At 46.0% G+C, this 27,793-nt stretch overlaps 1 protein-coding gene across 1 annotated transcript in view; it reads left to right on the top strand.

Moving 5' to 3' along the window:
• LOC308155955 (ATPase family AAA domain-containing protein 2-like) overlaps positions 1-21,700 on the top strand; it is a gene marked incomplete at both ends in the record, with an annotated part of 30,821 nt that extends 9,121 nt beyond the window's left edge. Inside the window, 18 exons of the mRNA XM_080529319.1 lie at positions 100-208; positions 719-834; positions 3,133-3,307; positions 4,236-4,324; positions 4,763-4,922; positions 5,592-5,682; positions 10,276-10,593; positions 11,586-11,697; positions 11,962-12,148; positions 12,905-13,090; positions 13,568-13,703; positions 13,867-14,063; positions 14,362-14,521; positions 15,314-15,436; positions 19,180-19,317; positions 20,451-20,575; positions 20,932-21,060; positions 21,668-21,700. Of these exons, the coding sequence (XP_080385445.1) occupies positions 100-208; positions 719-834; positions 3,133-3,307; positions 4,236-4,324; positions 4,763-4,922; positions 5,592-5,682; positions 10,276-10,593; positions 11,586-11,697; positions 11,962-12,148; positions 12,905-13,090; positions 13,568-13,703; positions 13,867-14,063; positions 14,362-14,521; positions 15,314-15,436; positions 19,180-19,317; positions 20,451-20,575; positions 20,932-21,060; positions 21,668-21,700 (2,584 nt within the window). The remainder of the gene's footprint in view (positions 1-99; positions 209-718; positions 835-3,132; positions 3,308-4,235; positions 4,325-4,762; positions 4,923-5,591; positions 5,683-10,275; positions 10,594-11,585; positions 11,698-11,961; positions 12,149-12,904; positions 13,091-13,567; positions 13,704-13,866; positions 14,064-14,361; positions 14,522-15,313; positions 15,437-19,179; positions 19,318-20,450; positions 20,576-20,931; positions 21,061-21,667) is intronic.
• Positions 21,701-27,793: the final 6,093 nt, after the last annotated feature.

The following is a 27,793-nucleotide window of genomic DNA, read 5'->3' as shown; positions in this document are numbered from 1 at the left end:
CAGTGGGGGAACTCTCTTGGGGGTTTTGAGCTTCTGAAGGTCAGAATAAGCTTTCAGAAAACAGAATAACTCCTTCGTCTTGGGGGTCCCTCCCCTCAGGTGCCTACCTCTCAATTTGCGCAAAGAAGACTATTTGGGAATCCGTAAAGACAGGATGAAGATTGGTGCCAGCCTGGCGGATGTGGACCCCATGCTGATCGACCAGTCGGTAAGTCTGGAACACAGACATAGAAACATCGCAGCTGATGAAAGATGAAATGTAGGAGTGACTTCTTTTGTTCAGTTGAATGTTCAACTGAAAATATCACCGATAAATTCAGCCCTTTTAATCTGGTGAACGTAAAATGCTACTACGCTCTCAAAGAGAGTAAAGAGTTGGATCAGGTTTTTCTTCTTCCTCCTCCATCCGCTCTTTCTCCTCCATCCCCTCCTCCTCCTCTTCCTTCTCCTTCCCCTCCTCCTCCTCCATCATCCCCTTCCCCTCTTCCTCCTCCTCCATCCCCTCTTCCTCCTCCTCCATCCCCTCTTTCTCCTCCATCCCCTCCTCCTCCTCCATCCTCTCTTTCTCCTCCATCCCCTCTTTCTCCTCCATCCCCTCCTCCTCCTCCTCCATCCCCTCCTCCTTCTCCTCCTCCTCTTCCTCCTCCACCCCCTCCATCCCCTCCTCCTCCTCCTCCTTCATCTCCCTCTCCTCCTCCTCCTCCTCCTCTCTTCCCAGGTGCGGTTCGACAGCGTGGGCGGCCTCACCAGCCACATCTCGGCCCTGAAGGAGATGGTGGTGTTCCCGCTGCTCTACCCAGAAGTGTTCGACAAGTTCAAGATCCAGCCCCCGAGGTGAGGGCTGTGGGAGGTTGACAGACGTAACCTGGGGCGGCTGGTGGAGGTAGAACACCAGGGGAGGCTGGTGGGGGTAGAACACCAGGGGAGGCTGTAGGAGGCTTACAGACCTAACCTGGGGAGGCTGGTAGAGGTAGAAAGCGGAGGACGGACTCCTTGTAACCCTCTCTGACCTGGTTGTTTGATCAGTTCAGGCCTTGACAGGGTCAAGGGGTCTATTCCAAGGGAGGCCGGTCAGAATCACAATCAGAATCAAGTTTATTGTTACATCCCATTATACGTATATTATAAGTATCAGAGAGTAAAATTCTCGACATTGCAGTAGCAAGATAAAAACAGAATGGCAATAGTTTTTAAAAAAAAACTATAAGACAAGAGACAATTGAGCAATATAATCAGGTATAGAAATAATACAAATAATAGAAATAACATGAGTATTGCACTGAGTAGCAGTAGATAGAGGTAGTATTAGAATAAAGTGCCTGAGTGCGTGGAATGTGCTTAAGGGTAAATAGTCACTAGGCCTCAAGGCTTGTTCAGAATCAGAATCAGAATCAGAATCAGAATCAGAATCAGAATCAGAATCAGAATCAGAAGACTTTATTGCTATGACATGTAAACATGTTAGGAATTTGGTTTGGGACAATGGAGCACGGTTTACAGCAGGACAGGTGCAAGACAGGACAAGACAGTGCAAACCAACATCAAAGTGCAAGAGTCATAATTAATATAAATATAAAGTGCAGAGATCAAGTGTTCAAGTGTTCATATCCAGACAGTCCAAAGCTCTCTGGGTGGGGGTGGAGGGAGGGTAGATAGATAGGGGTCAGATCAGGGGGGGGGGGGGGGGGGCAGCGGCATTTAGGAGCCGGATGGCTGTGGGGAAAAAGCTGTGTGCATGTCGGGCCTTCACAGTTTTTAGGGACCGCACCCTCGTGCCTGAGGGGAGCGGGGCGAAGAGACCGTGTCCTGGGTGTGCGGGGTCAGCCATGATCTTCCTGGCCCTCCCCAAAGCCCTACTTTTAAACAGGGCCTCAAGGGGGGGCAAAGGGCAGCCAATGCTTGGTGGAAGTAGTTGTTTTTTTAACGTGGCGGAGGTTAGATGTTGGTGTACTCCATTCTGGGACGTTGTTCTGTGTCAATTGGGGCTGTGGCTCAGGAGGTAGAGCCGGTGTCTAATGATCGCAAGGTCTGCAGCTCGCAGTTCGAACCCCGGCTGGCCACGTGTCAAGTGGCAAGGCACTGCACCCCTCATTGCTCCAGGGTCACTGTCTATGGCTGACCCCCCCTGCCTAGAGCATACAATACCAAATTCCAACAATTGACTGACAAGTTAAGTTGATTGCATGGCAATTAAAAAAATATGTATTTTTAATTTATCTCCACCAGAAACTGCATTTGGTTGTCTGGTACTTATACAACGACAATACAGTTGAATCTAATCTAATCTAATGTGCTTAGAGGGTAAAACAGTCACTAGTCCTCAATAAGCTTGTACTGTACAATAAGTTATACTTCTTCCCACTCCTTTTCGAATATGTAAAAAAAAAAAAAAGTTTAAAAAAACAGTTTAAAAAAAAGTTTAAAAAAAAAGTTAAAAGTGCAATTTTTTGTTTGTTTTATGCTTTTTAATTACTTTTGTTTTGTTTTTTGTTTTCCGTTATATTAATTATTCTTGCTTTATCTTGTTTTGCACATATTTGAAATAAACATACCAATCAATCAAGCTTGTTCAGAAGCCTTGATTGCTTGGTGGAAGTAGTTTTCTTAGGGTGTGTTCTCTCACTAGAACATTTGCTTCACTTGGAGTTTAGGATCAAATTTGCTTTGCTCTGCGTCGTTTGGAGCTGTGAGAACGCGCATTCGAAGTCACTCCCGGAGAAAAGAACCAATGGATGCTCCGCTTGAAAAGGGTGGTTTCGCTCCGGTTAGAAACGACGCATCCATCACTTTGCTTCGCTTTGCTTTTGGTGAGAACGCTGCTCGAGGCTGTCCATAGGAAAACAACAGCGCATGCGTGTTGATCTGGATAAGAGCGGGACGAACGGGCAATATTTTTTTTTTCTGACCAATCAACTACCACGTCTGTTGCTTCGATTGCGTATGTTACTTCGTTTCCATGAAGGGCTGTGAGAACGCAAATCAGATAAATAATTTATGCAACAATGTTGCGAACTCATCCACTTGCTCCGGGTCTCGATTCGGACTTTCATGTGAGAACATGACCTTAGCCTGAGCCGGAGGTTAGACGTTTGTTCTGTGACGTTGTCATGTGACCGTGTCGCGTTCCTCCAGGGGCTGCCTGTTCTACGGACCCCCGGGGACGGGAAAGACCCTGGTGGCGCGGGCGCTGGCCAACGAGTGCAGCCAGGGCGACAGGAAGGTGGCCTTCTTCATGAGGAAGGGGGCCGACTGCCTCAGCAAGTGGGTGGGCGAGTCAGAGCGCCAGCTGAGGCTGCTGTTTGACCAGGTACGTTGGACCTCCCCTCCATGTGTCTCTTGTTACGTCCTTGTCTGCCTGGAGCTGTGTTATGCTGCTGTCTACCCAGAACAGGTCTAATAATAATAATAATAATAATAATAATAATTAATTATATTTATATAGCACTTTTCCAGGGCTCAAAGATGCTGACAATATGGGAAAAACTGAAAACACAGAAACAACAAGCAACAGATAACATGAGCACATAGAACACAGAGTTAACGAACAGGCACAGGGAACAATTAACAGCAATGTCCAGGGGGGAGGGGGGTGGCAGGGTTAGGGGAAATGGTCAGGGGTAGGGGAGGTTGTATGCATGGGAGAACAGGTAGGTTTTGAGGTGGGATTTAAAAGTGGAGAGTGAGGGTGAGTCTCTTGAGTGGTTGAGGGAGAGAGTTCCAGAGGCGGAGTGCAGCTCGTGAAAAAGCACGGTCTCCGAAGCCTTTGAGTTTCAAGGGTGGGACAGTGAGGGGAACAGTGGATGAGGATCGGAGGGTACAGGTAGGGTGGTGGGGGAGAAGGAGGTCAGTCAGGTAAGGGGGGGGCCAGGCTATGGAGGGCTTTGTATGTGAGGAGGAGTACTTTGAATTTGATACGTTCTTTGATGGGGAGCCAGTACATCCTTGTCTGCCTGTAGCTGTGTGTTATGCTTCTGTCTACCCAGAACAGGTCTCTCTTGTAAACGAGACCCCCGGGGTGTCAATGAGATTGTTTTACCTGTATAAATAAAGGTTCACATCAGAAAGACTTTATACCACCAACGTGTTTCTGTGTGTGTGTGTGTGTGTGTGTATGTGCGTGCGTGCGTGCGTGCGTGCGTGCGTGTGTGTCTGTGTGTGTGTGTGGGTGTGTGTGTGTGTGTGTCTGTGTGTCTGTGTGTGTGTGTGTGTGTGTGTGTGTGTGTGTGTGTCCGCAGGCCTACCAGATGAGACCGTCCATCATCTTCTTTGATGAAATCGACGGGTTGGCTCCGGTCCGCTCCAGTCGCCAAGACCAGATACACAGGTGAGGCTGGGGGAGGTAGAACACCAGGGGAGGCTGGGGGAGGTAGAACACCAGGGGAGGCTGGGGGAGGTAGAACATATGGGGAGGTTAGGGGAGGTAGAACACCAGGGGAGGCTGGTGGAGGTAGAACACCAGTGGAGGCTGGGGGAGGTAGAACATATGGGAAGGTTAGGGGAGGTAGAACACCAGGGGAGGCTGGGGGAGGTAGAACACCAGGGGAGGCTGGGGGAGGTAGAACACTAGGGGAGGTTAGGGGAGGTAGAACACTAGGGGAGGTAGAACACCAGGGGAGGCTGGGGGAGGTAGAACTCAGAGGACAGGGCTCATTGTAAATGCATGGCACGGAATGAGGAACGGTATCAGTTCCAACACACGTGAACACACGAAACAGACAGAACGTTGTGTGTTCTTCCCCCGTGCGGCCCGGCGGTGCGACAGCTCCATCGTGTCCACCCTGCTGGCGCTGATGGACGGGCTGGACAACCGCGGGGAGGTGGTGGTGATCGGCGCCACCAACCGGCTGGACTCCATCGACCCAGCTCTCAGACGGCCCGGCCGCTTCGACAGGGAGTTCCTGTTCGGCCTCCCGGACCTGGAGGTAAAGACCCGACCGCCCGCTGGTTCAGAACCACCCCACAGAACCCCCTTTCTTTCTGCAATGCTCGAAATCTCACCCACCTCTCTCCACATTGACATGACGGTTGATGGTTGAACGATTCCCAAATCAAAGGGAAATCTTCTAATTAGAGGTGGGACGCGATTTTAAAAATGTATCTAATTAATTCGAGGATTTGTAATTAATTAATAAAGATTAATCGCATTTTAATCGCATATCAACAGTTTTCAATTCAAATGGATTTGGTATACCAGTGAATCAATGAATAGACATCTACATTATGTTTAAAGCAAGATCCTGTTTATTTTAGCTACACAGACCAACAGATCACACAATGTACCTGACCTTATGTTACACTAACCCTCCCCACCCTCCCCTACCCATCCAAATATCCTTGGTCAGAATAATAAGCAGACCAACAGTTTAACATAGAGTCACAAGTGCCATCTAAAATGGTAACAAAAAAAAAACTTAATTTCTTTTTTTAAAAACTGTTAAAAAAGAGAATGCATTATTTTTTCTGTAATTAATTAATCGAAATTAATCGCATTAAAGTCCCAGCCCTACTTCTAATGTTTGGGATTCGACCTTTCACTGACCCTCTCCTTCCTGTCCTCTGACCCTCTCCTTCCTGTCTATGTCGTTCTGCAGTCCCGGAGAGACATCGTGAAGATCCACACCAGACAGTGGAACCCGACGCCCTCCGATCCGTTCCTGGACGAGCTGGCTGATAAGTGTGTCGGTGAGTAACCTGTCTGCCTGCCTGCCTGTCTGTCTGTCTGTCTGCCTGTCTGTCTGTCTGTTTCCCAGCCAAGCTTTTTCTTTTTTTGCCAATTGTTTGATGTGGTGTTTACCTAGCAACAACACTTTGATTGGCTACAAAATGAAGCATCATCATTTCTACATTTGGACTAGGTCCAGAAAGTCATGTCATATGTGACAGGGTTTCATTAAAAGGTCCCCATCTCCTCGCCAGACCCGGATATGGCCGGGGCACACACAGGGAGCGGCATATTGAGCGGCCGCTCCCGAGGGCGGTATAGGACTATTTCCGGACAAGGATCCGTCGCGCAACACCGCCCCCTGGGTGCCGGAATAACGGTGTCGGGCTCGAGGAGCCAGGCGATCTCCTCTGGGGCTGCCGGCTACGGGGTCGTGCGGCGGATCCTACGCAATAGGCAGGGGATAATTGGATGCTAGGTTGGGTTCAATTGGATACCAAATTGGGTGAAAAAGGGATAAAAAATCTGGGGGGGGAAAAAATAATAAAAAAAGGTCCCCATCTCGGCCATTGTGAAAGCTCGCAATCGAGCCAAACAAGTCTTGTTGTGAAAACATGTGTTTTCCGGTTTTTGGCATAGGACGACAAACGAAGCGATGAAGAACCCACTCGATATCATATCCAACAGTTTTACATTCACTAAATACCTACATTTAGTTAGCAAAGTCGGGTGGGGGGTATTATTCGTATTAGTGTAGCAGTGTGTGTAGCCACTCCCACCCCAGCTGTATGTAAGTAGCCATCTGCTTGTGGATCTGTTTACAAGTTTACAAGATGGATGCTGAAGCTAATGCTATCAACAGAATTTCAAAAGCAGGCAGAAATATCGACAATGGGCAATTAATGAACTCCTTCATATTGGACTACCGTATTTTCCGCCCTATAAGGCGCACTTAAAAGTCCCAAAAAAAAAAAAAAAACGACAGTGCGCCTTATAACCCGGTGCGCCTTATATATGGATCAAAATGTAAAAATTACATGACCAATATTTTTTTTTTAATAATAATACAATGTTTCAGTACGACTGGTAAACTACAAAGCCGCACCGCTTGCAGCATTACGGTAATCAGTAAACGACGGCCGCCATCTTGGAATCTCCGCGAATGCTATGCTTGTGGTGGGTTAACATAATTCACCCCCGGAACTAATAGTTGGGAGTATTGTTCCGTACGGAGGGTTAAGTGGGTGGTACTGAGTTTTAGTTCCTGTTTTAAGTGTGTGATAACAACTGGTTCATGTCTGTCAATAAACGTCTAGCTGTGACATTTAATACGCACATTTAGTACCCACTCGATATAATAAACAACAGTTTAACGATCACTAAACACTTATCATTTGTGTATTGGATTCATTATTCTCGTTTGCCGGAGGCTACCGGTAAGGGAGGGTTGATTTGTAAACATACTTTCGTTTTAGCTCGTGTTCAAAAGCAAGAACTGTGTGTTCATCTAGTTATGTGTAGTTATGTGTTTTTAGCATGTCGATGTTCTCCCAGTATGTTGTCATGTTATTAAAATACAGTTTAGACCTTCGTAGCGATGTGTTTTGTTAGCTGTTAGCCGCTAGCAGCGTTTGTTGTGGTTTGGTCAGATTCAGTGTTTGAGATGAACCAACATTCAAATACGCCTGTCGTGTTCAATCTTTCTCTGATTTGAATGTATGACACATCATTTGAAAGCTTACAATCTGTAGTTTAAGCATGTGTAAAAACTGAAAAAGTACGTTGCACATTTCACCAGGAGCTGTCACATATTGGTTGTTGGTTATAATTGTATAGCCTATTGGTTGTTTTCTGGTGTTGTTTTGCTCTGTTTGTAGTCTACTTGATGTATTTTTATCAGCTGTTAAATCACCACAGCGGTTAATCCACTAATAGAGATAATAGCAGATTGAAAATGCTTGTAGCTAACTACTCTATATCTCGTGGTTGCAGCTATTGCGAATTGCTATTCACGTGAGTCAGCTGTGAATCACCGCAGGTCCTTGACGCTTGTTGCAAAAATGGATGACGAACGGCTGATACTTGAGGTGGAAAAATATATATTTTTGACAGTGGAGCAGGTAGAACGTTGATGGTGACAACGCTCAGGTGGAGCTTGGACAACGGGAAGTTGACACAACACCGATGGAGAGGTGACGCAACGCAGTAGGTGGAGCTTGGGCGTAACGCAACCCCAGTCAAACGTTTGACTGCAGTATCTATTCTATGCGCCTTATAAGCCGGTGCGCCTTATAAGCCGGTGCGCCTTGTATATGAAAAAATTTCTAAAATAGGCCATTCATTGAAGGTGCGCCTTATACTCCGGTGCGCCTTATAGGGCGGAAAATAATGGGAACTCCGAACTCCGAATCTGATGATGACAGATGACAACGGAATGTCAGACATTGATCTCCACAGTTCACTATTCTTGGGACAGTCGTCTGCAGACAGACCTTCTGCTGTGTTCTTGGGTAAGTTTTAGTGAGTTACATGTGTTGTTTACTAGGATTTTGTATTGTTTACTTAGGATAGCCAAACAGTTATTTGTTGTTTTGTGAGTAAGGTAGATAGCGCCGTTGTTAGCATCAGTTATCAGACCACTGAAACTGCTCACCACGATTATGCCACCCCTCTACAAAACTAATGAGGTGGTGGGAGGTAGAAATAGGATGTCAAAGATAAAACATAATGAATAAATACATTTGTTGCAGACCTACTAAACATGCAACATAGTGTAATATGTTTCATGCACCATTTTAGTGTGTTTGTGTGTACCAGCTAGCCAAACAAGGGCTAGCTAGCTAGCTAGCTAGCTTTGTTAGAGATATAATAGATTATAGAAAAAGTAAATGCTTTTGTAATGAACGATAATGTGTGGAATCAAAAATAATGATTAATTCATTGATATGTAGGTTTGCTGTAGAATAATACTGTGAATTGAAATGATTTCACTTGCCTACTTCAGTACAAGTACAGTACACTGAGTCTATGGAAAACCTACACTAGAGAAGTGTCCACACCTCTGACCTGAAATTTGTGTTACAGAATGAGGAGGTGAGAGGTTCTGAGAGATGACACCTTGATGAGAGTCACCAGCACTTCAGGTATGTGTCATTGTCATTATATAAGCAATTCTATTTTATGAAGATAGTAGTAGGCTATTTCGTTATAAGTGGTGTTGGTAACAGTGGGCAATCATTTTAAATGTACTGTCTTCTTTTTTTATTACAGCTTTGATGCCCAGATGGGATGGGAAGGAACTACACCGAAGTCCCACTAGATGCTTTATGGACTATAATGATAAATGCATACACACGGACACAAATTTTTTTTTTTACCATTCTATTATTGTATTGCTCAATTGTATCTTGCCTAATTTTTTTCCATGAATTTTACTCTCTTGAACTTGTAATGGGATGTAATAAACTTTTGGCACACATGGCAATAAGAAATCATGAATCTTGAATTATTATTATTATTATTATTATTATTATTATTGAGCTATTTAAACGTGTCAGCCCTGCAACAACCCCACTGACAGATGACAGGTAGATAATGACAGGTAGTGTAATGGGGGAGTGGTTGTCTTGAGGGTGTGGTTATCTTGAGGGAGTGATTAGGGTGGAGTTAACCAGCTATTGTTCCCACCCATTACCTCTGTGAAAAACGAAAAAAAGACTTTGAGGCTTGGATATCTCAGTACGGTGGTTCAACATTCAAATATCCATGACTTCTTCAACTTGTTTCAGATTTCAATGTATGACACATACTTTTAAAGCTTACAATCTACCCTTTCATAATCTGGAAAAAACAGAAAACATATTTTGCCCTAGTTGCAGATTTTTTAACCATGCCCTGTCACATATTACTCCCATCTTAGCGTCCCTACACTGGCTCCCCATCAAATTAAAAATTCAATTCAAGGTTCTCGTCATCACTTACAGAGCCCTTCATGGTCAGGCACCAGCATACATCTGTGACCTACTGCGTCCTTACAGCCCCAGTAGGTCTCTCAGGTCCTCTGACCAGGGTTTGTTGGTTGTCCCCTGTGCCAGATTAAAAACCAAAGGTGATGGAGCATTCCAAACCGTGGCTCCCAAACTTTGGAATGCTCTTCCCTTGGATATTAGATCAGCGGTCTCGGTTGAAGCTTTTAAAAAACTGTTGAAAACTGTCCTGTATAGACAGGCTTTTGGCTAACCCCAAAAGCCTGCCTTTCTGTGTCCTATTATTATTTGTTGTACACTTGTTGTTTGTTTCTTGTTCTTATTTTCACCTATTTATTTTAACCTGCTATAACGTTTTCTCTTTTATTGTGTTTTTTTATATGTAAAGCACTTTGTGACCCCTGGTCTGGGATAGGTGCTATAGAAATAAACTTTACTTACTTACTTACATTTATGGTGAACAAAGACACCCTTGGCACTCTGGAATGTCAACAGTTTGAGCGACACTTTATTCACCCTCGGACACTAAACGAGTTCAAACTGAATAAACTCCAAATATGAAACTTCGGTTGCCATAGGCGATCGTACACGTAGTAACCGTAGTAACCGTAGTACCCCCCCCCCCAGGCTACTGCGGCGCGGACATCAAGGCGGTGTGCGCCGAGGCGGCCCTGTGTGCCCTGCGCCGCCGCTACCCCCAGATCTACGCCACCTCCCAGAAGCTGCTGCTGGATGTGGCCTCCATCAGCATCGGCAGCCAGGACTTCGTGGCGGCCATGAGGAGGATGGTGCCGGCCTCCCAGAGGGCCGTGTCCTCCCCGGCCATGGCCCTGACGCCCGTGGTGGCGCCGCTGCTAGGCCCCGCCCTCGCCGGCCTGCTGGACACCCTGCGGAGGCTGTTCCCCCACGCAGAGCAGCAGGGCCTGAAGAGGAAGAGGCCAACAGGTGGGGCTGGGGCCTGGGTGGGGTCTAGGTTTAGGGTCTTGGTCAGGGCACGGTCTAGGGTCAGGGCAGGGTCTAGGGTCAGGGTTGGAGTCAGGGCAGGGTCTAGGGTCAGGGTTGGAGTCAGGGCAGGGTCTAGGGTCAGGGATAGAGTCAGGGCAAGGTCTAGGGTTAGGGTCAGGGCAGTGTCTAGGGTCAGGGTTGGAGTCAGGGCAGCGTCTAGGGTCAGGGTTGGAGTCAGGGCAGGGTCTAGGGTCAGGGTTAGGGTCAGGGCAGGGTCTAGGGTCAGGGTTGGAGTCAGGGCAGGGTCTAGGGTTAGGGTCAGGGCAGGGTCTAGGGTCAGGGTCTAGGGTCAGGGTTGGAGTCAGGGCAGGGTCAGGATTGGAGTCAGGGCAGGGTCTAGGGTCAGGGTTGGAGTCAGGGCAGGGTCTAGGGTCAGGGCAGGGGCTAGGGTTAGGGTCAGGGTCTAGGGTTAGGGTTTGGGTTAGAATGTTCCTTATTCAGGCTTCATCACCGAAGAATCCTTAGATTCTTTTTTAAAATAAGAATTATTTTATCACATCACATTTATGAATGAATGGTCTTTATTGTCATTGATATAGTACAGGTACCAAACAACGAAATTTGGGAGGGGGGGCTCCCCTGGTGCTAGGAAAAAAAATACTAAAAACAAGAAGGGAAAAGAGCTGGTTTACATAAATAAAGGCTATGTACACTATCCACTATACTATACTATACAAATAAAACACTGTGCTGTACTCTATGCTATGCTATACCTATTCTAACATTTCCTATTCTCTGAACCTTATGTACCCTAGGGTTGTCATATTGCACATAGTGTTATTGCACATTCATTTAAAGTGTCGCAGTTTGCAGGTTTGAAATGTACACAGTTGTGTTTCAGTTTAGACATAGACTGTAGCTTTAAATCTGTATTGTTATTACTGGTCATGTGATTGGAGATGATGTCATGGTCTCCCATTGTATCCTATCAGATCTGACCTCCAGCATCCTGGAGGATGACCTCATGTGCAGCGCTGACGACCAATCAGGCAATAGCTCCATCACCGAGCAGAGCACCAAGGGCAGCTTCCTACATTTCGCCAGGTAGAGAACAGGGAGCCAATCAGGTCCCTTGAAAAATCACTGCAAAAAAGCACTGCACTCTCAAAAACATGAAAAAAAAGCAATGCAATGGGGGAAATATGACTCCAAATAATCAAATCTACTCTTATCTGCTAACAGAACAGGAAAATGAATATATCTTAAAACGAGTGCAATCAGACAAAAAAACAAACAAGCATTTATTGCCTTGATTTAAGATATTTAACCACTCTCCATCTCTCCCTCCCTCCCTCCCTCCCCCTCCAGGAGTGCGGCCAGCCACCCCACCGCCTGCCGCCCCAGGCTGCTGCTGGCCGGCCGCCCGGGGGCGGGGCAGAGCTCCCACCTGGGCCCCGCCCTGCTCCACTCCCTGGAGAGGTTCAGCGTCCATACCCTGGACATGGCCGTGCTGTTCGGAGTCAGCACCACCTCCCCCGAGGAGGCCTGCACGCAGGTACCTCTGTTCACCTAGCTAGCTCTGTTCACCTGCACACAGGGACGCCCCACCTAGCTAGCTCTGTTCACCTAGCTACCTCTGTTTACCTGCACGCTGGTACTTCTACTAGCTAGCTCTGTTCACCTGCACACAGGTACGCCTCACCTAGCTACCTCTGTTCACCTAGCTACCTCTGTTCACCTAGCTACCTCTGTTCACCTAGCTACCTCTGTTCACCTGTACACTGATACTTCTCACCTAGCTAGCTCTGTTCACCTGCACGCAGGTACTTCTCACCTAGCTAGCTCTGTTCGCCTGCATGCAGGTACTTCTCACCTAGCTAGCTCTGTTCACCTAGACTGCTCTGTTCACCTAGCTATCTCTGTTCACCTAGCTAGCCCTGTTCACCTGTACGCTGATACTTCTCACCTAGCTATCTCTGTTCACCTGCACGCTGGTACTTGTCACCTAGCTACTAGCTAGCTCTGTTGACCTAGCTAGCTCTGTTCACCTAGCTAGCTCTGTTCACCTAGCTAGCTCTGTTCACCTGCACGCAGGTACGCCTCACCTAGCTAGCTCTGTTCACCTGCACGCAGGTACACCTCAACCTAGCGAACCATTTTGCGAGATTTATCCAAATATAACGCCTGGACTTTTCGCCTCGATGTTGATGGAATGACCCCCCCTGGTGCTCTGCGAGGCTGTTGTAGTTGTTGTTGTTGTTTTTGTTGTTTTTGTTGTAGTTGTTGTTGACTAGCGTGCCCTCCTCCCCAGGTGTTCTGCGAGGCCAAGCGGACCTCCCCCAGCGTGCTGTACCTCCCCCACATCCAGCAGTGGTGGGACACGGCGGGCGCCCCTCTCAGGGCCACCTTCCTCAGCCTGCTGCAGGGCATCCCCTCCTTCTGCCCCGTCCTGCTGCTGGCCACCTGCAACGTCACGCACCAGGACCTGGCTGAAGAGGTACCCCCTCCAAACCCTACAACCCACCTCCACACCCTACCCCCCCCCTCCACACCCTACCCCCCCCCCCCCTCCACACCCTACCCCCCCCTCCACACCCTACAACCCACCCTCCACACCCTACAACCCACCTCCACACCCTACAACCCACCTCCACACCCTTCCCCCCCCTCCACCCCCACCCTCCACCTTCACACACCCCCTCCACCCCCCCTTCTTCTCCTCCTCTCTCATCCCCCTGTTTCTCCTCCTCCTCTCTCCTCCCCTTGTTTTCTCCTCCTCTCATCCCCTTGTTTCTCTTCCTCCAGCTCCTTCTCCTCCTCCCCCTCCTCTCTCATCCTCTTGTTTCTCATCCTCCTCTCTCATCCCCTTGTTTCCTCCTCCTCCTCCTCCTCCTCCTCCACCTCCTCCACCTCCTCTCTCATCCCCTTGTTCCTCCTCCTCCTCCTCCTCCACCTCCTCCTCCTCCTCTCTCAGATCCAGGCTCTGTTCAGGGAGGAGTATGGCGAGGTCCAGTCTATCAGGCTGCCGACCCAGCAGGAGAGGAGAAGGTTCTTGGAGGACCTGATCCTGAGCCAGGCGGCCAAGGCGCCGGTCTCCAAGAAGAAAGCACGTCAGTACCGGGGAAGACTACCTCCTGTCCCGTAGTCACGTTGGCCACATGGCAGGTTAACATGGCGGACCTGCTGGTTGTGTGTGTTAACCGCCCTATACCCCCCCCTCCCCCCACCCCTCCCCTCTACTCATCCCTATACCCCCCTCATCCCCTACTCCAGTCATCCATGCCATGGAGGTGCTGCCCCTGGCCCCCCCCCCGCCCCCCAGGCAGATGCCAGAGCGGGAGCGCCTCCGCCTGGAGCAAGCGGAGGAGGACACGCAGAGGAAACTGAGGCTGTTCCTCAGGAGCGTCACGGAGCGACTCGCCCGTGACAGACGCTTCAAGGCCTTCACCAGGCCTGTGGACTTCGACAAGGTGGGGGGGGGGGTGTTCACCAAGCCTATAGACTTCGAGGGGGGGGGGGGTCGTTCACCAGGCCTGTGGACTTTGAGGAGATATCTTTTGATATAGCCTCTAATTTATACATCTGTATACACCATAGATTGACTGGTTGAACTGCATTTCGTTGGTACATGTACTCTGCAATGACAATAGTTTAATCTAATCTAATCTAAAATCTCACTGCTGCTTGATGGCTAAACCAGACTTCCAGAGAGGAGTGAACATTGAGTGACTGGTGTGTGTGTTGCGTGTTGCGTGTTGCCCCCTTCAGGTGCCGGACTACATGACGGTGATCAGGCACCCCATGGACCTCGCCACGGTGCTGTCCAAGATCGACCTGCACAAGTACCTGACGGCCAGGGAGTTTGTCAGCGACGTGGACCTGATCTGGAAGAACGCCCTAGAGTACAACTCCGACAGCGACCCCTCTGGTGGGCCTCCACCTCCTGGGTCTTTGGTCCCGTAGTGGATTTAATCTGGTTTCTTCTCTATTGATATTGAATATTGAACACAAGGAGATTGATCAAATTAGCTTGAAGCCTTTTATTAATGAAGTTACACGACAGCAGGCCAGAGTTTGCAAAATCCAGAGACCCCCCTCCTTCTCTGAGCTCAGCCCTTATATACAAAGTCGACTCCCTTTATGAGGTCACTAATCTTGGCAAACAAATGTGGTGACAGGAAACGCTAGACTTTAGTAAGTACGACACAGAGTTATTGCGCAACCAGTCATTGGCACTGTCCCCAGGCGGACTGAATTGTTAGCTATGATTTCCCAGAATGGAGAGATACAGACTTCAATTCTCAGTATATTTGATATAAAACGACAACAGTCCCTCCTCCTTTCTGATTGTTCTCGTTGTTTTCTGATCTGTTGTTAGAACATCAAATCATTCTACATTTCGCACTCCGATATTATCGCACCCATTTTGATACTATGTACTTATACAACAGGGGAGGCTGGTGGAAGGGGGAAATCAGACACACACAGACACGTTTGATCCCATCCCTCATTCCATCCCGCGCATTACAATGAGTCCGTCCTCCGATTTCTACCTCCAGCCAGCCTCCCCTGATATACAGTATGTAGATATAATAGCATCTGGAGACGCTAATGTGGTTCACTGTCAGTGTTCTGGATACTCCAGTCTCATTGGTGCAGCCTCCCGTGTGGCCACGCCCCCTGGCCCTCACCCTGACGACCCCCCCCCCCTCTGTTCCAGACCGGCAGATCCGCCACCGGGCGTGTGCGCTGAAGGACACGGTGCACGCCATCATCCGGAACGAGCTGGACGAAGACTTTGAGAGGATCTGTGAGCAGATCAGAGAGTCTCGCACCAACAGAGGTGAGCGCTGCTTCTCCTTTATTCATTTATTGTTTTTTTTTTACATTTTGGACGCCTTTATCCAAAGCGACTTAAGCCGGGTACACACATAAAGATAATCTGGCCGATTTTCCCCCTATCGACCAAAGACAGCAAACGCCCGATTATCGGATGGCTCTAAAGATTATCCTACAGAAATTATCCTACAGAATTATCCTGTGGTGTGAGGTGTGTTAAGAGTAATTTCTCCCGACAATCTGCTCGGAAAATGGTCGGGGCCGACAATCGTAAATGTTAAACGTGTTCAATATTTACGACCAAAAATCCTTATGTGTGGGGGCAACTCCCGACAACTCCCGACTATGGTTGCCAGATGGGCTCGGGTTTTTTTGGTGGAATTAGCGGTTTTAGACGGTGGTTAGGGTGGAAAATGTCAGTCCCATCTGGCAACCCTGCTCGCGAGTCCGAATGTGACGTGGATGGAATGTAGCCAATCAAGAAGCGAGCTGACTTCTTATTTTTGTTCTTCGGCACTTTATTTGCCCTGTCGCACATGGCTGCCTCGTACAGGTCAGTCAGGGTACTACGTTAGATCACGTTGGATCACGCGAGATTTCTGTCTTGGGGAACGAGACTCTAGACCAGGGGTCGGGAACTTTTTTGACTGGGAGAGCCATAAAAGCCAAATATTTCTAAATGTATTTCATTGAGAGCCATATAGTATTTTTAACATATAATAAATTAAATATGTCTTACTTTTAATGCGATTTCTGATGCTGCATGGTTTTGCTGATGTCCTTGTAGTCTGGTTCATACGTGGTGAGGTTGAGCTTCATGCAGGCGTTGAGGCTTCCATCAGTTAAACGTGAGCGTAGGTTGGTCTTAATGTTCCTCATATGCGAGAATGACTGCTCACATACATATGTAGAGCCAAACATGGTCAATACGGCAATACTAACACGCTGCATTGTCACAGGAAGCTCGTTCCAAGTTTTCAGAATCAGCTGGTCTTCAGGTTGAAGTTTTTTCATTTCTGTCCACTTGTGTTCCCTCGCCAGCTAATAAGACTTTCCAACTCTCCATTAAGTGTCTTGAACTTACTCATCCACATGTCTGATGCCTTCAGGTCAGCAACTTCCAGCTCAAAGTCTCCCATAGAGACCCCAGGGATGCATGTCAGGTCGATTTTGTCCACTGCACACTCATGTGGATGAGTGATGAACTTGAAAAGACCAGTGCGCGCACGAAATTCTCCAAAACGTGCTTTGAATGACTGCAGGAGATTGGACGTAAAGCCAGCTAGCTGCTGGAGATCCAGATGTTGAGTGGAGTCACTTGCTAAGCATGCATCTCTAAATTGTTGCAGTGTTACAAAGTGCAGAAGACGACCTGTTTCAATGTCCCTGAGAAAGACTTCCAGCTTGCTTTCAAATGCAAACACTGCTTGTTGAAGGGATGAGATTGTATTTCCAATACCTTGCATTTTCACATTGAGCTGGTTCAGATGGCCTGTTATGTCCACGAGATAGTGAAACTGCAGGAGACAGTCAGTGTTGTCTAGCTCAGGATGCTTGACGCCTTTCATTTGAAGAAAAGTCCGGATTTCACTCAGGCAAGATGCAAAACGGCTGAGCACCTTTCCCCTTGACAACCAACGCACGTTGCTGTGTAAAAGCAGACTGGGATAATGATTCCCAACTTCTTCTAACAGAGCTTTAAACTGGCGATCATTTAAAGCTCGGGCAACAATGAAGTTGACCACTCGAATGACCAGCGACATCACCTCACCTAGCTCCTGGCCACACGTCTGAGCGCAAAGCGCCTCCTGGTGCAGGATGCAATGAAAACTTAGGATGGCTCTCTTTTCATGTTCACGGAGAAGCGCTACACATCCTTTGTTCTTCCCCAACATACCATCACCAGCACCATCAGTACAGACAGAAATAAGTTTATCCATCGGCAGTTTTTTTTCTTTAGCAAACTCCATGAAAGACGTGAATAAATCCTCTCCTCTGGTTGTCCCTTTCATTGGCAAAACAGCCAAGCTTTCCTCACGCAGTGTGTCACCTGCAGCATACCTGGCAAATATACTGAACTGAGATAGATGGCTAACATCTGTTGACTCATCTAACGCGAGAGAAAAGTATGTCACCGTCACCGTGACACCCACGCAGTTGCTGTTGACTCGTCTGCACTCTCCGCTGTAGCTCCTCGCATGCCTTTTTCCTGCTGTCCCCCGCTGGATATTTCGATGCAAATGAAGCATGATGCGTATCGAAGTGCCGCTTTATATTTGACCGTTTCATCGATGCAATTTTATCATTGCATATTAGACATACCGCAGATCCTGCGATCTCCACAAATGCAAATTCCTCTGTCCACGCAGCCTGGAATGCACGGTAATCATCGTCTTTTTTTCTTTTTGCCATCTTTCTCGTTACAAGGGTTGAAGCGTATAAGCTAGTTCACTATCTGATCAAATTGTTTTTTATTTATTCACCTTTACAACGACCTCTGACACTCTCGCGAGACATTGGTTCCCGACCCGACCCACGGGTCACGGGTCATGGGTCCCGTGAAGAGTCCCGTGAAATTTAACTTCAAAACTAATTTCTGTTTACTTTAAAATGACACAGTATTATTACGCAATATCACAAGTATTTTAAAATCAGTTCCAAACTGATTTTTTTTTTTCAACTTTTTTTTTTATTTATTTTTTTTACTTTTCAACCCAATTGTCTGGGAGCCATATGCCGTCACCGGAAGAGCCATATATGGCTCGCGAGCCATAGGTTCCCGACCGCTGCTCTAGACTGTCGTAACGATAATCTTTATGTATGTGGGGTGCTGAAATGGGAATATCGGTGAACAGCCTTGATCGTGTGTGGTGTGCACTACGTTAGATCACGTTAGATCACGTTTGATCACGCGAGATTTCTGTCTTGGGGAACGAGACTCTAGACTGTCGTAACGATAATCTTTATGTATGTGGGGTGCTGAAATGGGAATATCGGTGCACACCACACACGATCAAGGCTGTTCAATCCAAGATTTTTTTATCTTCATGTGTGGGGTCTGTCTCAGATAAAAAATCTGTTAAGATTTTGAAAATCTTGTGTGTACCGGGCTTTACAACAAATACATTGTGTCTAAGTAAGTGAATCATCTATCCATCAGTCATCATAAGAAAAAGTCATCTATGCTAGGACCAAGGGCCGTTGAAAAGAAACATTTCTTTATTTACAGTAGATAAATTGTACAGGGGGATCTAGTGGGGATGACGAGGTTTTTAGGAGGGACAGTTAAGGTGTGGGCTCTGAGAGCTGGGTCTTCAATCTACAGTGGAATCTTCTATTTTGCTCAACCTATTACAGTCACTTAACTCTCATAGTGTGTCTATAACCTGAACTCTCATAGTGTGTCTATAACCTGAACTCTCATAGTGTGTCTATAGCCTGAACTCTCATAGTGTGTCTATAGCCTGAACTCTCATAGTGTGTCTATAACCTGCACTCTCATAGTGTGTCTATAGCCTGAACTCTCATAGTGTGTCTATAACCTGAACTCTCTCAGTGTGTCTATAACCTGAACTCTCTCTGTGTCTATAACCTGAACTCTCAGAGTGTGTCTATAACCTGAACTCTCTATAACCTGAACTCTCTCAGTGTGTCTATAACCTGAACTCTCTCAGTGTGTCTACAACCTGAACTCTCTCAGTGTGTCTATAACCTGTTAATGAAGCAGCGATGTTGTTCTTCCTGCAGGGTGCACGTCGTCCCAGTTCGCCCCCTCCTACTACCAGACCAGGGAGGAGGGCGTCTCCCAGACCACACAGCCCCGCGGCTTTACCGCCGGCAAGGACGCCAGCACCCCCTTCACCGCCAACACCCCGCGCCTCGCACGTAAGTCTGACCCCACCCCTAACACCCCGCACGTAAGTCTGACCCCACCCCTAACACCCCTAACACCCCGCACGTAAGTCTGACCCCACCCCTAACACCCCTAACACCCCGCACGTAAGTCTGACCCCACCCCACACGTAAGTCTGACCCCACCCCTAACACCCCGCACGTAAGTCTGACCCCACCCCTAACACCCCTTGCCCAGCACGTAAGTCTGTTCAGACTAGAGAGACCAGACCAGACCAGACAGGTCAACTCTTTCCTTTACAACATCAGAAGGATACGTCCATTCCTCACCAGAGAAGCAGCGCAACTCTTGACCCAGTCACTGGTCATCTCCTGCCTTGACTACTGCAACGCACTCCTGGCTGGGCTCCCCGCCTCCGCCATCAGACCTCTGCAGCTCATCCAGAATGCTGCTGCCCGTCTGGAGTTTAACCTCCCCAAATGTTCTCCTTCTCACCCTGCACTGGCTCCCGATAGCTGCTCACATCAGATTCAAGACCCTGGTGCTTGCCTATCAGGCAGCTAAAGGGACAGCCCCTGCCTACCTGCAGGCAATGGTCACCCCCCAAACTTCAGCCCATTCACTCCGCTCCTCCACCTCTGCTGGCAGACTGGCCCCACCACCTCTATGCCAACACGGCAGTCGTGCTGCCCAGTCACGTCTCTTCACTACACTGGCTCCCCGCTGGTGGAATGAGTTTCCCACGGCTGTCAGAACTGCAGAGTCACTACCCATCTTCCGTCAGAGACTGAAGACTCTCTTCAGGCTACACCTTAACTGCTCCTCCTGAGACACCTGCTTTCCCCTATACTGTGTCTCCTAAGATTTCTACTGCCCCCTTATACTGTTTCTCCATTGTCTAAAACCCCCCCCCCAAAAAAACCTTTCTTTCTTCTTCTATCACGACGACTGCCAATGGCCCCTGGCCTGAGCTAGATTACTCTTCCTGCTACAACTGGTGAACTGATGATTCACTTGCTTAGTCAAATGTAGCGATTGTAATTTGCTTTGGGATAAGGCATCTGCCAAATGCCAAAAATGTTAAAAAATGTACTCTCCATCACCCTCCTCCCCCTGATTGCTCCCCCCCCCCCCCCCCCCCCACACACACACACACCCCCTACAGAGAGGCGGCTCACCCGGGCCACGCGGACCCTGGTGCAGGAGGAGCAGCAGCTGATCGACGTGGAGGCCCTGGAGATCCTCAACCAGAAGACCCCCCAGCTGGTGGTCGACCACGACAAGCTCAAGGTGACAGGGTGTTGCTACTCCCTCACTTCCTGTCTCGTAGATCGTAGGTTAGGGCAGCTGTTTAACAAAGCGGTTCAGAACAGAAAATGTGGTGATGAATCTAAATCTCAGGGGTGTTTGAACGGTGTCAGTTCCCAACCAGAGTGATAAGGACCGAACGTTTCCATAGTTCATTGTTTTTTTACTGATGTAATAACTATTCTGCTGTTACATAACTGTAAGTAAAAAAAACATATACAAACGTCGTGACTCGTTCATTCACTGCCAGGCAACTTGAAGGAGTGAACAGTATTGAATGATGATGATACTGTATGTTCATCTAATGAATCATTTCATTTGTGGATAATTCATTCTAGGACTTACTCAAGAGAGCTGTGGCCAAGACCGAGAGCTATGAGGTGTACCAGCTAGAGAAGCTCTACGCTCTGCTGTGTCAGAGCATCTACAGACACCGCAAGGCCTACGATAAGACAGAGCTCATACAGGTACGTGGCCACAACTAGTCAGTTGTGTGTGTCTCTAGCATGGGAGGCTAGTGGAGGTAGAAATCGGAGGACGGGCTTATTGTAATGCATGCAATGGAATCAGTGTTCCTCCTAATGCATTACGATGATGCCATTCGGTCGTAGGTACGAGGCCGCAGGCCGGGTACCAAAGACGATCACAGCCGTGCTGATATTCAGTATAACAGCACGACCTCAAGTGTGATATTGCTTTTATACAACAGTTCTACAGCGCCATTTATTAGTTAACAGTAATAAGCGACAACAGATTATGATTTGTTTGTTTATTTAATCATTTATTTTGGCTCCGCCAACAAAAAATAGTTCTGCGACTGAACTTCAACTGTACTGTTGCCTAGTAACCCGAACACAAACATCCACAGGCTAGCTACTTGTATTAACGGTCATTTAATAGAAAACCTGTGCGGCGGAGTGATACATATAGTTAAAAGTCCCAGTGCTGTTCTACTGTTTATCGGCACTCATGGAATGCCTCTTGTCCAATGAAATGACTTGGTCGGAACTAACTGTTGTATAATGAATGATGAACCACCAGTGTTAATTTCTCTTCATCTTTTTCAAATGTTAGGAAATGAAGAGAGAAGTCGACAACTTTTCCTAACTTCACTGGATGTTTTTGGCTGATTTTAATAAAAGATAATGCATTTCAGGATTGTTTCCTTATTTTTTTCCCCATTTTTTAAATGTAGGTTTACATGATTCAGTGTTTATATAGTCTACGCTTGCATTTAATATTGGTCTGAGAACTAACAGTTGCGTAGTTTGTTTGTTTGTTTATTTCCTTTTTATTCTCTGTTATGACGGTATGTTAGATGCTGATATTGTTACATTTCCAGGTGTTGCGTCACTTTAAAAAAAAATATTCCAAGCCACATAAATTCAACTTCTACATTTACATGTTTACATTCAAGTAATTTAGCAGACGCTTCATCCAATGCAACTAACAATAAGTGTCTAAAGTAAGTCAATCAACTACACAGTCCTAGTAGTCATTTTGCTGCGACATATTAAGAAATATTTTTTGCCAAGAACCTACAATAACAACAACATTGGCCAATATGCCGTGGCTTCCAAGATGTCTCCTTGTAGAGTTATCCTCACCCTAAACCTGTCACTTCCTTGGCAGCCATGTTGGCCAAACCTGAAGTTACTGTATATATTATTATTGTAGAGACCGAAATAGTTGTTATAGTTTATATTCAGCGGGTGCTGCAGTAGGACCACGGCAGGGACAGACAGCAGCACGGGACAGGAGGCAGACATGGGGGAGCACAGAAGAGCCAGACACTGTTTCAGCATCATGATATATAATATAATTAGTGTTCCTACTACTACGTAGTACGTAGTACGAACGTAGTAGTAGTAGGATCAGTATTGTTATTGGTGGTATACTTATTATTATTATTTTCCTGGCTTTGGTCAAATAGCTCAAAAGTCCCTGACCAAAAATTATATGAATGTGCATGCCACAACTAGAGAGCATCAGTTACTATGGCAGAAAGAATGACCATGATTAGACCATAGGTGGCGCTATAATAACCAAAAGTAAATAATTAATTCAGAATGCTGGCATTTCCACTCCGTTCGATGAACATTTATGAAACTTGGTACATAATGTGTCCTTCCTCATGAGGAACATATTTGCCTCAAGAACCCATAAGGTTCGCCATGATGGATTTTTGTGCAGGTGCAAAATTTGGCTAAACTTATACAAATTTACTTAAAATCAACTGTGAGTCTGATTGGTCCAAGATTGCATATGAACATGTGTGGTGCACGTCTCTCTAGAGGGTGTTAAAGGAGAAGAGATCCATTCCAAGATGGTGGAGAAAATTATATGAAAACAAAACAAAACATTGGGCCAGACTTTTCTAATTCTCATAGATTTTTCTCTGCTAGGTAAAGTCCCTGACCAAAAATGCTATAAATGTGTATGCCACAACTAGAGAGCATCAGTAACAATGCCAGAAATAATTACCATAATTAGACCATAGGTGGCGCTATAATAACAAATAGAAAACCAAGTAACTTCAACTAAGAGATCCATTTAAATATATCAGAGAAAATTATATGAAAAGAAACAACATTCTTGACATGTCTGTGATGTAATGATGCTTCATTTGGCGTGGGCAACACGTGCCCACCCTCCTTCCCTAGAGGACGAGAGGATATACGAGAGGACAGAGGATAGATGTTAAGGTAATGAAATTATGTGATTTTATATACATTTGTCCATTGTCCATTTAATGTTTCATAAATAACTGTCTAGACTGTCATGGAATGTTCATGTTCAAACAATAACACACGTCTTGTTTTGAACATGATATTACGTTGCGTATTTTGGTGGAAGGACCTATTTAGTGTTTAGGGTGGAAGCAGTGAGGTGAGGCCAGGTAGGTGTAGTCTTTAGGCTGTGTGTTTACTTTATCGTTTATAGGCCTACTACTTTCCTTTGCTCTTGATTTGTTGATAACATTTACTTTCTCAAATGGTCCATTGTTGTTTTTTCTCTTGCTGCTTTACTTCCTGCCTATGTTAATCACTACATTTTTGGATATGTGTGCCACTAACTTTTGATGGGCTGGTTCTTACTTTGTTAAAAAATGCACTGCCTGTACTTTCCCTAATGTATCAATGTACATAGCCATTTGCACTTCAGCTTCAACACTACTTCTTTATTTTTTAATGTTTGTAACTAGATGTATACTTTCCACTGCTTAATTTTCATCCCATTCCCAGTTATAACTTTGTTCACAAATTCCCTTCTGTACTACTCATAACAAATCCATGTACATAGCAATTCAAACTTCAGCTTTGCAACTATTTATTAGCTTTTTACTGCGTGTTTACTTTATACTACTTACCTTTGCTCTTGATATGTTGAAAACATTTACTTTCTAGAATGCTCCTTGTTGTTTTTTCTCTTGCTGCTTTATTTCCTGCCCATGTTCATCACTACATTTTCCTTACTAAAAGCACATTTCCCCCGTTCTAGTGACTCTTTATATGATGTTGCTTCACTCATTCACTAACCTTGTCATTGCCTCTATGCTGTATATTGATTCAATTCAGCTTAACATTATATATCGTTCACAAATAGCCTACACAGACAACTTTACTCTGGTTCATATCACTTAACATACTCTATAAATATATTTAAAACATATACCTCCCATGTCTGATTAACGCATTAATGCATCTTGGCACTACAATGTGTTACCATGTTGAAGCATTTCCAGATATCTAAAAAAACAGGCCTTTGGCTAATGCTAATATAGCACTTTAGAACTCATCTTCTCATGACCGCTTTACCTGATTCAGTCAGATGGGGGTGGCATACTATGCTAGACTTGCAGAATATAGTGTAAGCACATTATAAGTAGTGAAATGCTTGACATAAACTATACAACACGGTCATCAACTGGGGAAGGTTAATCCACAATGCATTTTCGTATTTACGCTTAGTGTATATTATCATCATAGCATAGTAGCCTATGTATATCAGGCCATAATTAGGTGACTGGTACCTTACAGGCCTGTGGTCCTAGGGTACTTCATAATATCATAGCTTAGTATATCATGAGTTCAACATGGCCCATATTAGGTGAGTGGTCTACCCCCTGTCTGTAGGTCTACCCCCTATCTGTCAATCTACAACCTGTCTGTAGGTCTACCCCCTATCTGTCAATCTACAACCTGTCTGTAGATCTACCCCGTGTCTGTCAATCTACAACCTGTCTGTAGGTCTACCCCCTATCTGTTAATCTACAACCTGTCTTTAGGTCTACCCCGTGTCTGTCAATCTCACCCAATGTATGGTTATGGGGGCATATCTGTAGGAACACACCCCATTGCCGCTTGATGTTATTATTATTTTTTAAATTCTGTGTGGCCACTCCAGGGCTCCGTACTTATGTAATTCCTGTTTAATTATTATTATTTGTCTAAAAACCTCAAGCCATGAATAGGCAACAACTACGCTGCTATAGTTATGTGTGTGTATGCATGCCTCTTCAGCGAGATCCATACGAAACCGATGACGCGGATGGTTCTGGTTACACTGGTATGAACGCGGGCTGCTTCGCCTGACAGCACCAAGGTTCTGAGGTTTCAGAACGTTAATGTGAACGGGAACGGTTCCTTGGCGGTGTGAACGCCCTATCTGTGGATAGTCCTTGCTGGCAGCAGTCTTGTCAACAAACAGACAGGCACACATGGCTATTTATGAGGATGTGGGTCAGGAGTAGCGAAAGCGACACGCCCACTCAGAAATAAATTACTAAAAATAATTTTGCTAACTAACTGTAGGTATTTAGTGAATGTAAAACTGTTGGTTATGATATCGAGTGCGTTCTTCATCGCTTAAATACATTTTCGTCCTATGCCAAAAACCGGAAAACACATTCTTTCACAACAAGACTTGTTTGGCTCGATTGCGAGGTTTCACAATTCCCGACATGAGGACCTTTTGATCAAACGGTGTCGCATATGTCTGTCCATTTCACACAGCATGTAGACTAGTATAACTGTAGTGGCTGTAACTGTGCCCATAGGATTGTTGAAAGTTCAACAATATGTATCATATCAACCAATCAATATCAACCAAGTATCAACCAATGAAAATGCGCAGGGGCGTGGACAACATGCAAGATACGCCCCTATATTTGCATACACATCTGATAAAGAGAAAGGCTGTGTTCGGAATAGCGTACTAGCATACTACTCATACTAGATATGACGTAGATTTTGAGTATGTAGTGCGTTCACACTGTACAGTATGCGAGATTTGAGTATGTGAGAAATTTAGTATGTGAGCAATTACTTCCGGAAAAATGTAAGTCAGTTACGATGGACACTAGCTCGGGCCCTATTTCCCAAAATGCATTTCGCATCCAGGGTTGCAGGATTGCGTCCAGGGTTGCCAGATGGGGCGGGTTACCGCCGACTGGGCTACTTGATTTTGAGGTTATAGAAAGTTTAGGCTGTAAATTGTCAATCCCATCTGGCAACCCTGTGCGCTTTCAGCCTCGTCAAACTGCGTCATACAAACCCGTCATACAGCTTTTGTTTACATTGTCCGATAGCCTGGGGACCGAAAGCTTGCAATAAACATCGTTTTTTGCACATATTTGAGTGTGCAGATGCTGCTTTCTTGCACTCTATTTGATACTCTTCAGCTGCAGCACCCCAGCTAAGTCTGATAACAGATGAGCGGTGGTATTTTCACTACATTAACATGGTGAAATGCATTCTTAGACCAGTCTAGTCGTCATGATTACAAATCTGCCACTTGAAATGCATGAAATCCAAGTTTATTTGTGTCTTACACACATGTTCACCTAGTATTTGACTGCTTGTAGCCCAATCACGAATGATCCCAGTATTGTCGCTTCAGAAGGACAGGTTGGGTTGTTATTGTACTTGCTGCAGCCCACGATATGGTATTGCTCATATATATTTATTTTAATCATGTTATTTTACCAACTGTTAAGACAACAATATAGTAAGCTAGTTACTTGAGCTAAATAAAGATATTGGCCCCCCAAATCATTTTACAACGTGTTGTAATTATGTTACGATATTTCTGTCGAGTGAGTGAAGGTAAGCAACGTAGGATGCGTTCGTAAAATCGCTCTGAGAGCGCTGGAGCGCACACTGGGTGCAACGTCATAAAGGGACCAGGTAATTTGATTGGACAAGAGGCATTCCATGAGTGCTGATCATATTTCCAGGGCAAATTTACGAACGCAGCCAGCGAACAGAAGACGCAAAAAATCATCAGATCAGATATATAAACGGGTTACTTTGGTAAACTGGACACATTTTGGGAATATATGTGGTTACTTTCTCGACTGAAAACATATTAAAACTTCATAAAATGACATGTTAACACTTGTAAAGCCAAAATTACATATTTTAGCTAATGGAGGTTTAAAATTGAGGTTTAAATTCGCCGCTCCCGCAAAATGCATTCTGGGAGGCAAGCGTAGTTTCCCTCTGTCAGATAGGGAGGGAGGGTATGGATGGTTTTCGTGCCCATGTGACCCTCTCTGTGTTGCATGGCTATATATAATTGGGAGAAGAGTGCAACATCATCCTTCAACATTGAGATATGCCCTGCCTGCTTGGTCTTGGTCTTGGGTGTTGGGCATCTGAAGAGAGGCAGTGAGTTCTTTTTGATGGGCTCGTGAATGGAGTGTGTGCGGTTCCTGATCACTCTCTCATGGTACTTGTTGTACTGATCTCTGCCCACTGATTCCACATTGCGGACTGTGTTAACCACAGACTCGTCAGTTATATTTTGTGTGTCCAGCATTAGAAGCTCGGGGGTATCATCTAGGAATGGATTGCTCATCCCAGTGATGGTGTGCACCAGAGCTAGTGCTTGTTCTTTGAATGTCTTCTGTGTAGACATTCCTTCTTCATGGTGTTGTTGTTTATTTTATTTTATTTAATAAATTTATTTTAGATTTTATCCCTTTTTCACCCAATTTAGTATCCAATTATACCCAACCTAGTGTCCAATTATCCCCTGTCGCCTATTGCGTAGGATCGGCCGCACGCGCACCCCGTGGCCGGCAGCCCAGATGAGAGAGCCGATGTGTTGTTGTTTATTGCCTTCTTCTGAAATATACTCCTGCTCAAACTCTTTTAGGAGTCGTGCTTGTTCAGGCCCTGCGATCATCCACTTCTT

Source organism: Nansenia antarctica, assembly GCF_963989245.1.
Source record: "Nansenia antarctica genome assembly, chromosome: 4".
Taxonomy (NCBI): domain Eukaryota; kingdom Metazoa; phylum Chordata; class Actinopteri; order Argentiniformes; family Microstomatidae; genus Nansenia; species Nansenia antarctica.
This window is presented reverse-complemented; position numbering and strand designations above follow the sequence as displayed.